Here is a 14704-nt window from a genome sequence, read left to right as displayed (position 1 = left end):
ACTTTAATCCAAATGTACGCAAAAAGATTTGATAAAGTCAAATGAGAATAACCACTGGTCGTTTGGCTGAGTGGTATGTATGTGTGGGGTGTATGCAGAGCGACCTCAATCCCGCTCTTTGTAACAAAAAAAAAGAAGTCAAATGAGAATAAATATGTCACCAGACACATTTCTAAGGTCAAATTTGGATCACTAAATAAATTTTCATTACAAAAAATTGACTTTCAGTTGTAACAAAAAAAAAATCCTCATTGTAAGTATGAAAGTCATATCTAAAAAGTCATTGCTGCAGTTGTGGTTAAAAAGTTTTTGCAGTGATTAAACAAGTTGCTGCCAAAAAACACTTCAAGTGGCAACTTTTAGCTAAAAGACACTTTTGGCGGTAACAATTATATCGCTGCTGAAAGTACCTCCTAATAGAAAGATTGCTGCCACAAAAAATGATGCCAGAAAAAAAAAAAAGGGTTCCACCATTGGCCGCCACGTTATCATTGGTCAGCTCCACGACACTGTTGGTCTAACACCATGTCGTTTTCACATCATTACTTTTATGCCACGTTATGTCACGTTATTGCTCAAATATTTTGTTACCACTAAAAGACATACTTTTGAAAGTAGACATTCTTTAATATCGTGATAATGATTCCGGTGATACCAGGAGGACTTTATGCATTGTAAATCACTCATCACGGGCCAAATATAATATAAAAAAGAATTCAATAGCGTTCTTAACGTTATACATCTTTTAATTAACGTTGCATTTAAAATAACCAAATAAGTCACTTTCAAACTTGCCCACGTGTTGATTTATGTAGTTAAAGTGATCAGGTGTGCGCATATTTAACGGCATTTCTAAAAAGATTTCTATAGCAAATATAAAAATGATTTATGCCTAATATAAATGGAGAGCAATGGCTTCCACTAGCCACAGAACATCTCAAGCGATAAACAAGAGGAATTGAGTCATAAGCTCTCTCTCTCTCTCTCTCACTCTCTCTCACTCTCTCTCTCACCAAGCCAATGGCTCTCCGTCAATTCACCTTACTTTCAAACATTACTCTCTTCAAAAACAAAATCGTTTCATCACTTTCAACAATGAACAAATCTTGTGTTCCTTGTTCAGTCCAATGCAAGGCTTCTTCCATTATCACTTCTGATCAGAACAATACTTCTCGTCGATCTGGAAATTACTTCCGACCTTCAATTTGGAGCCACGACTATATCCAGTCATTAACAAGTGATTTCGTCGTAAGTTTATTTTGTAATACTCATTATTCCTTTGGCTCTTCCTAATATTATTTCCTTGTTTCATAGGAATTATATATGTAGGTTTTATAAATTTTATAACTCTAACAATGAGCAAATGTCAGGAAACTTCATATGCAGAAGAAACTGATAGGCTGAAAGAAGAAGTAAGACTAATGCTCTTGAAGTTGGAAAATCCTATGGATCAACTTGAGCTTATTGATATCTTACAAAGACTTGGCGTGGATCATCATTTTGGCCTTGAAATAAGCAATATCATAAAAAACATTTACAAGAATAGGGACCAATTAAAGAGGAACAACAACTTATTTGCTACGGCTCTTGAATTCAGACTCTTGAGACAACATGGCTATGATGTGTCATCAGGTATTTATTTGATCCTCAATTTATTAAGGTTTGCTAAAAAAATACATGTCTTATATACCACTAAACACTGTTTTTATTTGCTTGGGTGTCTGCAGAGGTATTTAAAGGATTTCTTGATGATAACGGCAACTTTCAATCTGGCCTTTCCATTGATATCAAAGGGATTCTTTCACTGTATGAAGCTTCATTTCTTTCAATGGAAGGTGAAATAATACTAGATGAAGCTAGAGATTTAAGCTCAACTTCTCTCAAAGAATTTGTCTGTCAAAACAATGAAGAAAATGAGACATCACCCTTAGTTAATCATGCTTTGGAGCTTCCTCTCCATTGGAGAATATCAAGATTGGAAGCTCGATGGTTCATTGATGTTTATGAAAGAAGACAGAACATGAGCCCTGCATTGCTTAAGCTTGCTAAGTTGGATTTCAACATTTTACAAGCCAAATACCAAGAAGATTTGAAAAATACATCAAGGTATACATATGTGTGTACGAAAATAGTCATGCTCTTTTTAAATTTGGAATCTTTCGCTGTTTTTTTTTTAGTTATCTTACAATTTCAACATATCAGAGGGAAAATTCAATTAAAGTTATTTGTGTTTCATCTCAAACATATTTCTCGTTATGCTATAGTAAATTAAAAAGTTTATCGAGAAATTTCATGGGTTTCTAATGTACAGATGGTGGAAAAGAATTGGACTTGGAGAAAAGTTAAACTTTTCAAGGGATAGAATGGTGGAGAACTTCGTTTGGACAGTGGCATTTGCTGAGGAACCACGCTTTGGATATTATAGAAGAGTGGCAACAAAGGTTAATGCACTGATAACTATAATCGATGATGTTTATGATCTCTATGGCGAATTAGAAGAATTAGAAATTTTCACAGAAGTCATTGACAGGTCAGCACTTTAATTATCACCTTTTTATCATATATACTTTAATTTCTCTTTTTCTAATTGTCTTAACGTGTTAATAAAAATTTTGTAGATGGGATATAAATGGCATTGATTCTCTTCCAGAGTACATGAAAATATGCTTCCTTGCACTTTATAATTTTGTCAATGAAGTGGCTTTTGACATCCTTAAAGAGAGTGGACGCAACATAATTCCTCACCTTAAGAAAATGGTATGCTTGCTTTGATACAAATCATAGTGATTATATTCTTTTGTTTCTTTTTTTTTTTTAGCAAAGATTTTATTCTCTTATTTAAAGTGTTAATTATTGTTTTCTTATTTCTCTTTCAGTGGGCCAATCTTTGTAAATCATATCTGGTTGAGGCGAAATGGTACCGTAGCGGCTATCAACCAAACCTGCATGAGTACTTAGAAAATGCGTGGATTACAAGTAGTGGATCTGTCATTCTTGTTCATGCTTATTGTGTACTTTCTAATTCAAGCCTTCTAGACTCTGTCTGCCTAGAAGAATATTATGGCCTTATTCGTTCTTCATCAATCATCTTACGCCTTGTCAATGACCTGGCAACATCAAAGGTAGCATGGCGATATCCTTTCAATTATTTAATGGGACAATGAGCTTAAATACCCCAAAAGTATACACGAAGGAACATTTAATATCAGAAAGTTTTTTTTTTCCTTTTATATGTCCTGGAAGTTTTATTTCCTAGTATTTTTGCCTTAAACCGTTATCTGCTATTGAGTTTGACTGTTAAAGACACTGGTTAAATTACATAATTTAACAGCCAAATTTAACGGTAGAAAATGACCATGGTATTTTTGCTAATAAACTTCTTGGGTATATAAGTGTTAAAAAAAAAAACTTTCAGGTGCCAGGTGCTCATTTGTGAATATTTATGAGATATTTGAGCATCTTATCTCTTATTTAATTAGCTATTGAGAATTTCATGAAATATGATATTAATTTTTTTACCACATTATTGTACTATTATTTTTGTAGCGTGAAAAGGAAACTGGTGATATACCTAAAGCAGTTGAGTGCTATATCAGTGAAACTGGGGCTTCTGATGCTGATGCTCGAAGGCATATGAATTCATTGATATGTGAAACGTGGAAGAAGATAAATAAAGAAGCTACCAATTCTCCAGACTTTAAGAGTTTCATTGAAGTTGCGTTGAACATGGTAAGGATGTCATTATGCATGTATGAGCATGGAGATGGCCATAGCATTCAAGATCCCGAGACTATGAAGAGTATTACATCGTTACTTTTCCTACCTATTGTATGAACTCTCTTTGACTCAGTGAGTCCTTTTTACTTAAGAATAAGCATAAAAAGTTTGTGTTACTGATTTTATATTATTAGAGTCATCATGCAAGCTATTCATATGATTGCTGGTTTTTGTTCGAACAGATGTTTGTTTATGCATGTATACTTGTACTTTTATCCAATATAGTCCAACAACTATGCATATAAATATAGTCAAGCCAAAAGATGTTACATCTCACTCTCCTTACTTAGAAGAGCGAAAGTGACCATTTTTAAACCGCTTTGATCCATTTCATGATCTTGAATTAGTAAACAACTCAAAATTTTAATTTAATTACTAAAGTCATATTCACTTGATAACGTTCTTAATTGTGACAAAATTTTAAAAATTATAATTATTTCTAAAAAAAAATCAAAACAGCGTGGGTTAAGCCTCTATTTGATACTCTTAGGGTGTGTTTGGTATAAGGGTGTGTTTGGTTGGAGGAGAGGGGAGGGAAAATGAGCCCCTCCCCTCATTTGGTTAAAAATGTTGGAGGGGAGGAAAGCCAAAAAGGAGAATTGTAATGAGGTCCCACTCAAAGGAATTAAATACAAAAAGATCCCTTGAAATCATGAAATTATTCTGAAGTCCCAAGGGACCTTTTTGCAATAAATTTTATTTGTTTAATTACCAAATTACCCTTTTTTTTTTTTATTAAAGTTTGTATTGACAACTGAAAGAGCAGTGGTTGACAACTCAGGGTGCAAGGATTAACAACTATCGCAGCTGGTTTGACAACACATTTTCTCAGCATATCACACCATAAGTTGTCAAACCAGCCGCGATAGTTGTCAATCCTTGCACCCTGAGTTGTCAACCACTGCTCTTTCAGTTGTCAATACAAACTTTAAAAAAAAAGGGTAATTTGGTAAGTAAACAAATAAAATTTAATGCAAAAAATTTTTGGGACTTTAAAATAATTTCATGATTTCAAGGGACCTTTTGTATTTAATTCCCTTGAGTGGGACCTAATTGTCATTTTCCCAAGCCAAAATGTTCCCTTCCCTCCTCTCCCCTCCCTCCTTCCCCCCATTTTAGCTCCCCTCCAAATTGGGTGTTTTTGGAGGAAAGCTAAATTTTTGGACCATTATACCCTTCTGATTTTTTTGATATTCCACAATTACCCATAAAATATGTTATTATAATATTTATTTTAAATAAAAAATAATATTATCCTAAGAAAAAAATAAAAAAATAAATTATTATAATTAAAAAATATATTATAATAACAATTATTATAAATTATTATAAAAATAAAAAACATTATTTAAATAAAAAATTATAGTATTATAAAATTAATTTTTTTTATAAATATATTATTTATTAAATATATTTTGAAGCTGAAAAAAGACATAGTCTAAAGGGAATAAAATTTGTTGATTTGATTATTTCAAATGTATTATTATATTAATTATAATTAAAAAAATACTGTACCAATTTTCTAATGCACATATTAACATGATAAGACTGAATTTTTATTAAATTATATGATTTAAATTAAGATGTAAATTAATTTATATAATATATCAATAAAAAAATACAAACTAATATGTAAAGGTAAAATAGTAAATTGATTATTAATATCCCTCCCCTCCCCTTCTTAAACTAAACAAGAGATCATTAAATATCCCTCCCTCCCCTCTTTTTTAGTCTAATCAAACCAAACAAGATGAGGATAAAACCTCCCCTCCCCTTCCTCCCCTACCCTTCCCTCAAACCAAACAGGCCCTAAGGGATTTGGAGGGGAGGGGAGGGGAGGGGGAAGGAAGGAAAGGATTTTAATTATTTACTTGCTTGGCAACATATAAATTTTAGGAGAAGAGGAAAAATTCCTCAACCTTCCCTCCAAAATTAGGAGAATTTGGAGGGAAATGACAATATTTTGTCATGTTGTGACCATTATGTCCATATTTTGCCATGTGATGATCATTATGCCCATATCTTAAATAAAATAAGGACAAAATGTCCATGTCAAAATTTTTTCCCTCCCCTCATGAACTAAACAAGGTAATATTAAAACTCCTCCCTTCCCTTCCTTTTATAAATCCAAACAAGATAATATTAAAATCCTTCCACTCCTCTCCCCTCCCCTTTCCTTCTATTAAAATCTCTCCCTTCCCCTTCCTCTCACTGAGCCAAACAGACCTTTGGATACCGTTTGGTACGAAGTATTGAGAATGAAAGATAAGGATTATAATTGAAATTGAACAAATAGTGTTTAGCATGAAAGATTGCTTGTTATATAGGATTAGACAAATCCATGTATGTGGAATTGAGGAATACCAGGGGGGACCTGGTATTCCCCAATCCTATTTTCATGGGTTTTCCTAATCCCATATAACAAGTAATTATTTATGCTAAAAACTTTTTTAATGATTTTTTCAATTGCAATTCTAGTTCTTATCCTTCGTTTTCAATGCTTTGTATCAAACGACATCTTAATATCCTCTGCAGTGAAAAAACAAAAAATCTGGTCCACATCCATGACCAATAATTATAGAAAAACCACGAAACATGAACTGCCCATATGTTACACTTCATTCTGCACTCCTAGATTTCGCATCGACATTGGAAATTCATAACAATCAATGTACACATATGAATTTAACAAATTAGCACTTGTTTTAAAATTGTTGAGTGTACTGGCAGGCTGGAAAGTTTCGTGTTCATCCAATAGCATTTGGCCTGTTCCTACTCCATCCAAAGTTTTGTGAATGATCCATTTCATGATCTTGAATCACTAAACAACCCAAACTTTTAATTTACTAAGGTCACAATTCACTTCATAAATGGCGATAAAATTTGAAAAATCATAACTATTAATCCACTTGATCTTTCTGGTCAAAAAAAAAAAATCCACTTGATCTTCTTCCTCCTATTTCTCTCACGCTTTCGTGTCTTCCCTCTCTGTTTGTGGTTCCAGCCGACTTGAGCAAGGAAAGAAATGAGTGAGGTAGTTTTATCTCATTTTTCCACACCAAGTTTCATGATGCGTCCATTCCAAATATTACTTTATTGGTTTCTCTATGACCCAAGGGCTCCAAAATAATTCTTTACACCATCCCTCTTTAGATTCATGCCACCTTTGTACTTGCAAACTATCAAAAATTCTCTTTCCAAAGCTTAATGGTATTTGGAATGACTTATAAATAGTCTATAAGCAACTTTTCAGTCATGATTTATAGAATATAAAATAAATATGTCAGATGAGTTTTGTCTAATTTCTCTTCTACTTCTTAATTATTATGAGCTTAACCTTCTATAGATGCTTTTTTTGAAAATTTTTTAATCATATAATTAATGTTAGCCCATCAATAATTCACATTTATTAGGCATTACTTTCCTTTTTTTTTTCTCAAGCAAAAATTTATTCTCTAAGTATTTTTCCTTAATTTTCCAAGAAACTGCCCTATTTTTGGGTAAAATCACATATAAAATACTCTTTAAACCAAAATTTCCCATTTCTAGTCATGGAACAATTTTTATAAATGCACATAAATCTTAAAATGACTTTGAGGCCTGCTGGTATTTTTCACAGTCAAATTTGTCTAATTATTCTTTATTTAGCTAAAATTTCAATAGTTATTTAAAATTCTTTTCTGAGATAATTTTCTTATTTATACCTCAATTAAAGCCTAACATGGTGTGGAGAGTTATTCTCTATCTTGTGTCGTTGGATATTTTTCTTGAAATTCCGGACATAATTTCTCAAGTTGCCTTTTTCATATCTGCAATTTTAAAAATTATGCTTTTCCCCTAACCTAAGACATCAATAATACAATGTTATCTAAGGTTATCTACTATTTTTGTAATAACCTTGAAACTAGTATAAAATAAATAATTATTTTATGGTATTGTTATTATTTGTTGTATATTTGTAACAAAGCAAACTAGTGGCTTTGTGGCGCTAAGGTTGCTTTATACATCATGCATAGGGTGTGCGTGTTTGTGTATATAAAATAAAACATCAAAGTGTATAAAAACGCCATAACATGTAATTAAATACATAAGAAATTAATTTTGAATACATCACAGCTAATGATAAAGCGTATTGTGCAAGATTTTATTAACAACAACTTATAAATCCTTTAATTTGTTTAGAAAATAAAGAAATTTTTATCAGAACTAGATAATAAAATTGTTTCAAAAGAATTATTTAAAAATTAATAACTAATGAATTTGAATGGGTCAAACCTTGTTCTGTTCTTTTTTCTCTCTCTGGTTGATGCCTCTTGGTTTTTTTTTTTTTCCTTCACTTCACTTGTTCCGGCAGCGAAGGATGGCGATGACGATTGTTTCACTCATACTTCTCGGTTCACTCAAGAGTAATTCGGTTTTGTATCACAGATAAGAGTTTTACTCCCTCGTCTTCAATATTCTTGTTCCCTCTTTCAATCTTCATCCTATTTCTTTTCTTCTTCGTCCTCCTCCTCCTTTTGTGTTCCTTTTAAGACTCGTCCGATTCTTCAATATTTGTCCCAGTCGGCGGCTAGATCCCGACTAATAGCTCAAAATCTGATTTTAGGCAGCCCAGTTCGATCTGAAACCTTAACGATCCAATCAAGTGACCCAAGCTGTTCCCCTTTCCAGCTAACCGTTTGGCTGGTCCGACCGTTTGTCCGGTTTGGCCGCAAAAATGTTGGCTGCGTTATTTATTTGCAAGGTTCAAAAAACCAGACCGGAATGGCCGGTTCAAACGGGAAACCAGTGAACTGGTCTCTGATCCGGTCTGATTTGGCTTATGAACTGGCCTTACAATCAACTGGGAAGAACCGGGATGGATCAGAAAAAATCGGTACAAACCGGAAAAATCTCTGGGTTGGATGTGGCTGGTTCCTTTTTTCTATCATTTCTTTTCCACTCTCACCATTGGCCGGAGAAGCTATGAAATGTCTCATGTTTTCAAGAAGCAAAGTTTGCGTGTCCATTCTCAAAGGAGAAGAGAGAAGAAAGAAAGAAAAAACTGATTTGTTATGCGTGCTATGGTGGAAAATGAAACGGCAGTAGCATCACGTGGGAGAGAGAGGAAAGGGATAAAATAATAAAAAGATAACGATTTTAATAGATAAAAAGAAAAGAAGGAAAGATAACATAAAATAAAAAATAAAAAAAAGAAAAAAATTTCACATATTTTTATTCATTTTAATTAAATTATACTATTTTAATTATTACTAGTTTAATTTTGGTTGAATCCCAATTTAATCTATTAACCCTTAAACTACAATACAGACCAGTTTAGTATCCGGTCTGGTTTTTGATTCCTTGTTATTTTGACAACTTGACATTAACCAAAGTTAATCACATCAACAATTTTGAGAATCTGGTATTAACCAAACATGTAATCAATGCAAAACATACAAAATTAATTATTAAAGCTGTTCACCAAAAAAAAAAACTAATTATTAAAGCTAGTATGCGCACCACATAGAGATAAATAAATTGAATTAACTATTGAATCATATCTACCTGCTACACATGACCTTGGGTAACAGAGAGTCCGCATTAGGTGATCATCGAATTGATGAGCACTTAGTGCTCGGGCTTTAAAACGGCACCGTTGCCTAGCATTTCTTTTTTTAAAAAAAAAAAAAAAAATTCTCTCAATAGGAGTGGCGCCTTGTTTCCAGCTCAACATTTAGAATTTCTCTCTCCCCTCAAGTGCCTCCATTTTTTCGAAATTGTCAGGTGACTTGTACTTTTTTGAGTTTAACATTTTTATAATTTCTTCAAAAAATTGCACTTATTTTTCTTAAATTATCATATATACTAGTACATACATTTTAAAACTATATTTAAATTAAAATTAGGCCTCCCATATCCTAACATAATTTAATTGCACACCAATACTTTCACATGATCGAAGGATCCTCTCTTCCTCATATATTAAAAATAATTTTTTAATCATATGAATAAGAGGCTATAAATTTATCCACAAAAGTAAATTCTGCATAGTCGTGCATAATTAATCTTGATCCAATTACAATTAACTAATAATTTACATTTGTTTTGGGGGGGGTTGTATATTGTAACTTAAAATTTTTCTTGAATTTTTAAATCTATGTGAAATGTTATGTCATCCTTTTATATATATATATATATATATTAATTTTTACTTAATACATTTGAAGTTTTTTATTTTAATTAAAAAAGTTTGCTTGATTCAACTGGAATTAATTGATATGTTTGTAAAAATTATGAGCAATCAAACCATGTTGGGATTTTTGGTGAAATATTGTAGGAGGCCCAATTTTAGTTTAAATATAATTTTAAAATACATATAGTATATATGATAATTTAAAAAAATAAGTGCAATTTTTTAAAAAGAAAATTATAAAAATGTCTACAGTCAAAAAATTAAGTCATATGACAACTTAACGCACCAACAAGACTTGGTCTAGTTGGCAAGAAATTATCTTACAACTTACAAGGTTATGAATTTGAATTGCATTATTAATATAAGGATCTTGTTGATAGACGATTTATAAGTATTTTTATAAACGTTCTTTGAATCTGGAGGCATGTCTTGATCCTGATAAGCCTCCAGATCCAACTCACCTAATTTTTTTTTCTGTATAAAAAAAAACAAAGGAAAAAGAGAGATGGGGAATGGAGCCACGTGAGGGGGGAGGGAAATTCTAAATCTTGAGCTGGAAACCCGGCGCAACTCCGACTGAGAGGATTTTTTTTATTTAAAAAAAAAAAAGAAATGCTCGGTGCTGTTTTAAAGACTGAGCACTATCGATGAGCACATAATGCGGACTTGACTAACAATTCATGTCCAAAAAAAAAAAACACGTTCTTATGCTTAACTACAGCAAATGATAAGAACAAACATACAGCAATCAAAATGCAATCATATAATAGGTAAGAGCTATTATTTGTTTGTGCTTTATTCCGAATTAAATCTTGTTGTCCTCTTTTCTTGATGTTTCCTTGGTCGGCTCAAGCAAATATGAGAACCTAATTTACTTCTAAGATAAGTTAGTAACCCTTACTCTGCTTATAGCTTATAATTTAAATAACCATGAGCGTAAGATTTCGTTGCAACCACTTATAAATCAACACGAATATTTATGTTTTAGAAATTCTTTAAATGCTTTGGTGGTTGGTCAACGAAACTTAACTATATTATCTTAACTTTCGCGGGAAGGTATAGGACGAATCTGAGAGCTAAAACAAATTCAGTGAAAACGTTAAAAAATGACATTTAATTACAATTAAGAATTGTAAAATTAAAATAGTTTTTTAGTCAGTGATTAGAAATTATTTTTTAAAATTAATACGAGTTGTTTTTTTTTTTTGACCAGGGATTAAACTATGTTGTTTGGACAAATATAACAGATGATCTTTAAATAGAGACATTAATCTATACAATTAATAAGAATTGCAAGCATGTGATGCTTTATATATGAATTATGGTGCTCTTACAGCAAAAGCCTTGGGTAATTTATTAAAAACCTAGGAACGAATCAAACAATAGACTAATAGAGTCATAGCTATGTTACAGGCATGCGTAGATTTTAAAAAATGGACAAAGTGCTAACTGACTATAACAGTATCTGATGGGAAAAAAAGGAAAAACTAAAAAGACTCTAACACGATCTCTAAACCTGAAAGAAGCGTACAAGGAATGATTTTGCAATATTTCACATCTATTTTTCTACAAGATCAAATTTCAAAGTAAATCAAATTTCCTTCTCAAAAGTCATTTTAAGAGGGAACGAAGAGAGACCGAACTCCATTTTAAGAGTAAATTGAAAATGTCATTTTAATGGAAGATCCCAAATTGAAAGAAGAGTTCCTTTAACAATGATTTCAGCTCAAGACAAGATTTACTAAGAAACTGTTTTATTAAAATATACTCATTTTCCTCTCACAATATTATAAAAAAAATTATGAGTTATAACTTAATGCCTAATAAGTTATAAATTAGGGGAAATTATTATCAAATTTCTAGAACAGACTAAAACTTTGAAAAATAAAAAATCCAAGATGTCGTTTATATTTCAATCCAAATGTGAGCAAAAAGTTTTGATAAAATCAAATGAGAATAAATATGTCACCATACCTATTTCTTATGTCTATTTTGGATCACTAAAGATGTCACATCCTCATTTTAACACTTTTATTACACATTAAGAAGCACTATAATTTAAATCTAAAAATCAAGCTTTCCTTATCTGTTGAAAATTTTGACAGCATCTCCCCTTATATTCTTGCTTCCCAAAACTTACAAAACCTCAAGAATAAGGCCAATCAACAGCAACAACACACCATAAATCACCACTTGCCTAAATCCAAGGTGTGATTTCTTGCAAAGCCTCCTCTTGGAAACTCTAACCTCTTCTTTAAAATACACCATCAAGAGAGGACTTAGAAACCATAGATGTGTTTAAAGAATAAAACTATAAGTATTTATGGACTTGGATCAGAAGATTACCTATTTTCCACCCTGATCCTCTTCCCTTGTTTCTCTTCTCCTCCTCCCTTCTCTCGCTCACCTGTTCTCTCTCTCTCTGCTGCTGCTGCTGGACACGAAATGCAGAAATGTGATTTAATACATCTTTATTATCACATTGCCCATAACTCGTCTTCCATTCTTCCATCAGTAGCATGACGCCACTTGGGCCTCTTAGGAATTCATAAATCTGCTTTCCAAAAGCCTAATCATATCCCAAAAGGTTTTTTTTTTTGGTGACAATCATATGAGCTTAATTTCTTCATCTATACGCAATTAATACCTTGCAAACGTTTTTTTAGAATCCTTTAATCCTAGGACCAATGTGATATCATCAACATTTCACATTTATTTGGGGGAGGGGTATTTTCTAATTTCATGAAGCTCAATTTTAGTGCTTAGGTATTTTCCCCATAATTCATGAGAAAATGTCTTATTCTTGGGTAAAATTTTGAAATATTTTTCCAACTAAAATCTCCATTTTTTGGGCACAAAAGCATTTTTGTAAATTTACATTAACGTTGAAGTAATTTAAACCTATTTTCGTCCTATCATTTGAGGCATCCTGTTATTTTTCATAATTAAATTTGGCTAATCATCTTTTACTTAAGTAAATATCAATAATTATTTAAAATTTATTTGTGAGGTAATTTTCTCATTCATGCCTTAAGTAGGCGTCAAATATAGTTTGAAAAATTATTCTCTTCCTTTTCCTGGTCTTCTGGAATATGATTTTTCGTAAAATTCTGAGCATAATTTTTAAAATTGTCCTTACACACCGGTAATTCTAAAAAATTATGCTTTTGCCCTATCCTGGGACAGTAGTAAGTAGTAGCACAATGTTACCCTAGGGTGTATGCTATTTTATTAGGCCCTTGATTAGCCTTTAATTTTGCATTTAGCCTTAACTTTGCCCTTTTAATTCCGTTTAGTTCAAAACTATCAACATATTGCAAAGCATAATTCACATTACAAATTAGCCACATTGCGTGAATTATGGCATTAGGAAACTTAACCTCACCCTTACTAACAATAATTACGATTTGATCCCCCTATATTTTTCACCTTCTTTTTCTAACTTGAATTTTTCTTCTTTTATATCTAAGTTCCTATTCTCTTTCATTTTAACCCTTGTGACCTTTCCAGAGTCTCAAAGAATATTTATGCTTCAGATCCATAAAAACTCTTAATTTGTGAATTGGTCCATTGGAGGCATTTATATTTTCAGGGCATTCCTGGGATGTTTGCTAAACAAGGCTTAGCATCTAGCATACTTAAGTTAGATTTATTCTTGAGGTTTATATTCAAAATCAGGATCTGTCATATGCAAGTAGGCATACATCAAATGCAAGTGAGGATCTCCTATATGTAATTATCATCCATATTACGTTATAACATGTAATAAGAACTCATATGTAAGTAGGGATCCGTCATATGTAAGTGAGTACTTATCATATACGAGTGAGAGCATTCATTATATGCAATCAAATTTGTATTATGCAACAAACCTATATACAAATAGGTATTCATCATATGCAAGTAGGCGTCCATCATATACAAGTTTTGTATTATGCAATAAACCCATACACAAATAGAAATCCATCATATACAAGTAAGTATTTATCATATACAAGTAAGCATCTATTATATATGTAATTAGTATTTGTATTGTGCAATAAAATCCATATGCAAATGGACATCCCTCACTGGTCACTTTCTTCACGTGTCACAAGTCATTTCTTTCTGTTTTCTTTCCTTGCCAAATATAGAAAGTTAACGTCTTAGTGAACGTGGCAGTAAGTCATTTTCTTTCTGTCCTTTCCTTTGCCAACGCAAGAAGTCACTTTCTTTCTGTTTTTTTCTTTTGCCAAATGTAGAAAGTTAACGTCTTAATTAACGTGTCAGTAAATCACTTTCTTTCTGTCTTTTCCCTTGCCAACCCAAGAAGTCACCTTTTTTCTTTTGACCCTTGCCAGCCGGATACGTCACTTTCATACTTACCCACTTGTTGATGTACGTAGTGGTAATGATTATCTGTGCGCACAATTAGTGCTTGTTGAAAAAGATTTCTGTAGCGAATATAGAGAGCAATGGCTTCCACTAACCACAGAACATCGCAAGAAGCAATGGCTCTCCTTCAATTCACCTTACTTTCCAACACTATCTCTTCAAAAACAGAATCGTTCCATTACTTACTTTCAACAATTTGCGGCCAAGTTTCAGGTCTTCCTCATCAGATTCCTCCTTGTCACTCATTGCCTGTCTCACTGTATGTCATCAACCTTGCATTGTCCACTGAACTTTGCAAAGTAATTCTTCCGCCTATTCAAACCACATTCATCTCCATGTCAAATTGTTAGTAATTAAATAAATAACATATTTTCACCA

General features: G+C 32.2%; 1 protein-coding gene across 1 annotated transcript; it reads left to right on the top strand.

Moving 5' to 3' along the window:
- Nucleotides 1-1020: 1020 nt before the first annotated feature.
- Nucleotides 1021-3834, top strand: LOC114728510 (terpene synthase 10-like). The gene is made up of 7 exons (XM_028915425.1): nt 1021-1248; nt 1371-1632; nt 1728-2106; nt 2312-2530; nt 2619-2757; nt 2877-3122; nt 3547-3834. Exons 1-7 carry the CDS (start codon nt 1021-1023, stop codon nt 3832-3834), a joined length of 1761 nt encoding a protein of 586 aa, XP_028771258.1.
- The last annotated feature ends 10870 nt before the right edge of the window (nt 3835-14704 follow it).

The sequence above is a fragment of the Neltuma alba genome, unplaced genomic scaffold, assembly GCF_004799145.2.
Source record: "Neltuma alba isolate B1F8T4 unplaced genomic scaffold, ASM479914v2 tig00012537_pilon, whole genome shotgun sequence".
Lineage (NCBI taxonomy): Eukaryota > Viridiplantae > Streptophyta > Magnoliopsida > Fabales > Fabaceae > Neltuma > Neltuma alba.
This window is presented reverse-complemented; position numbering and strand designations above follow the sequence as displayed.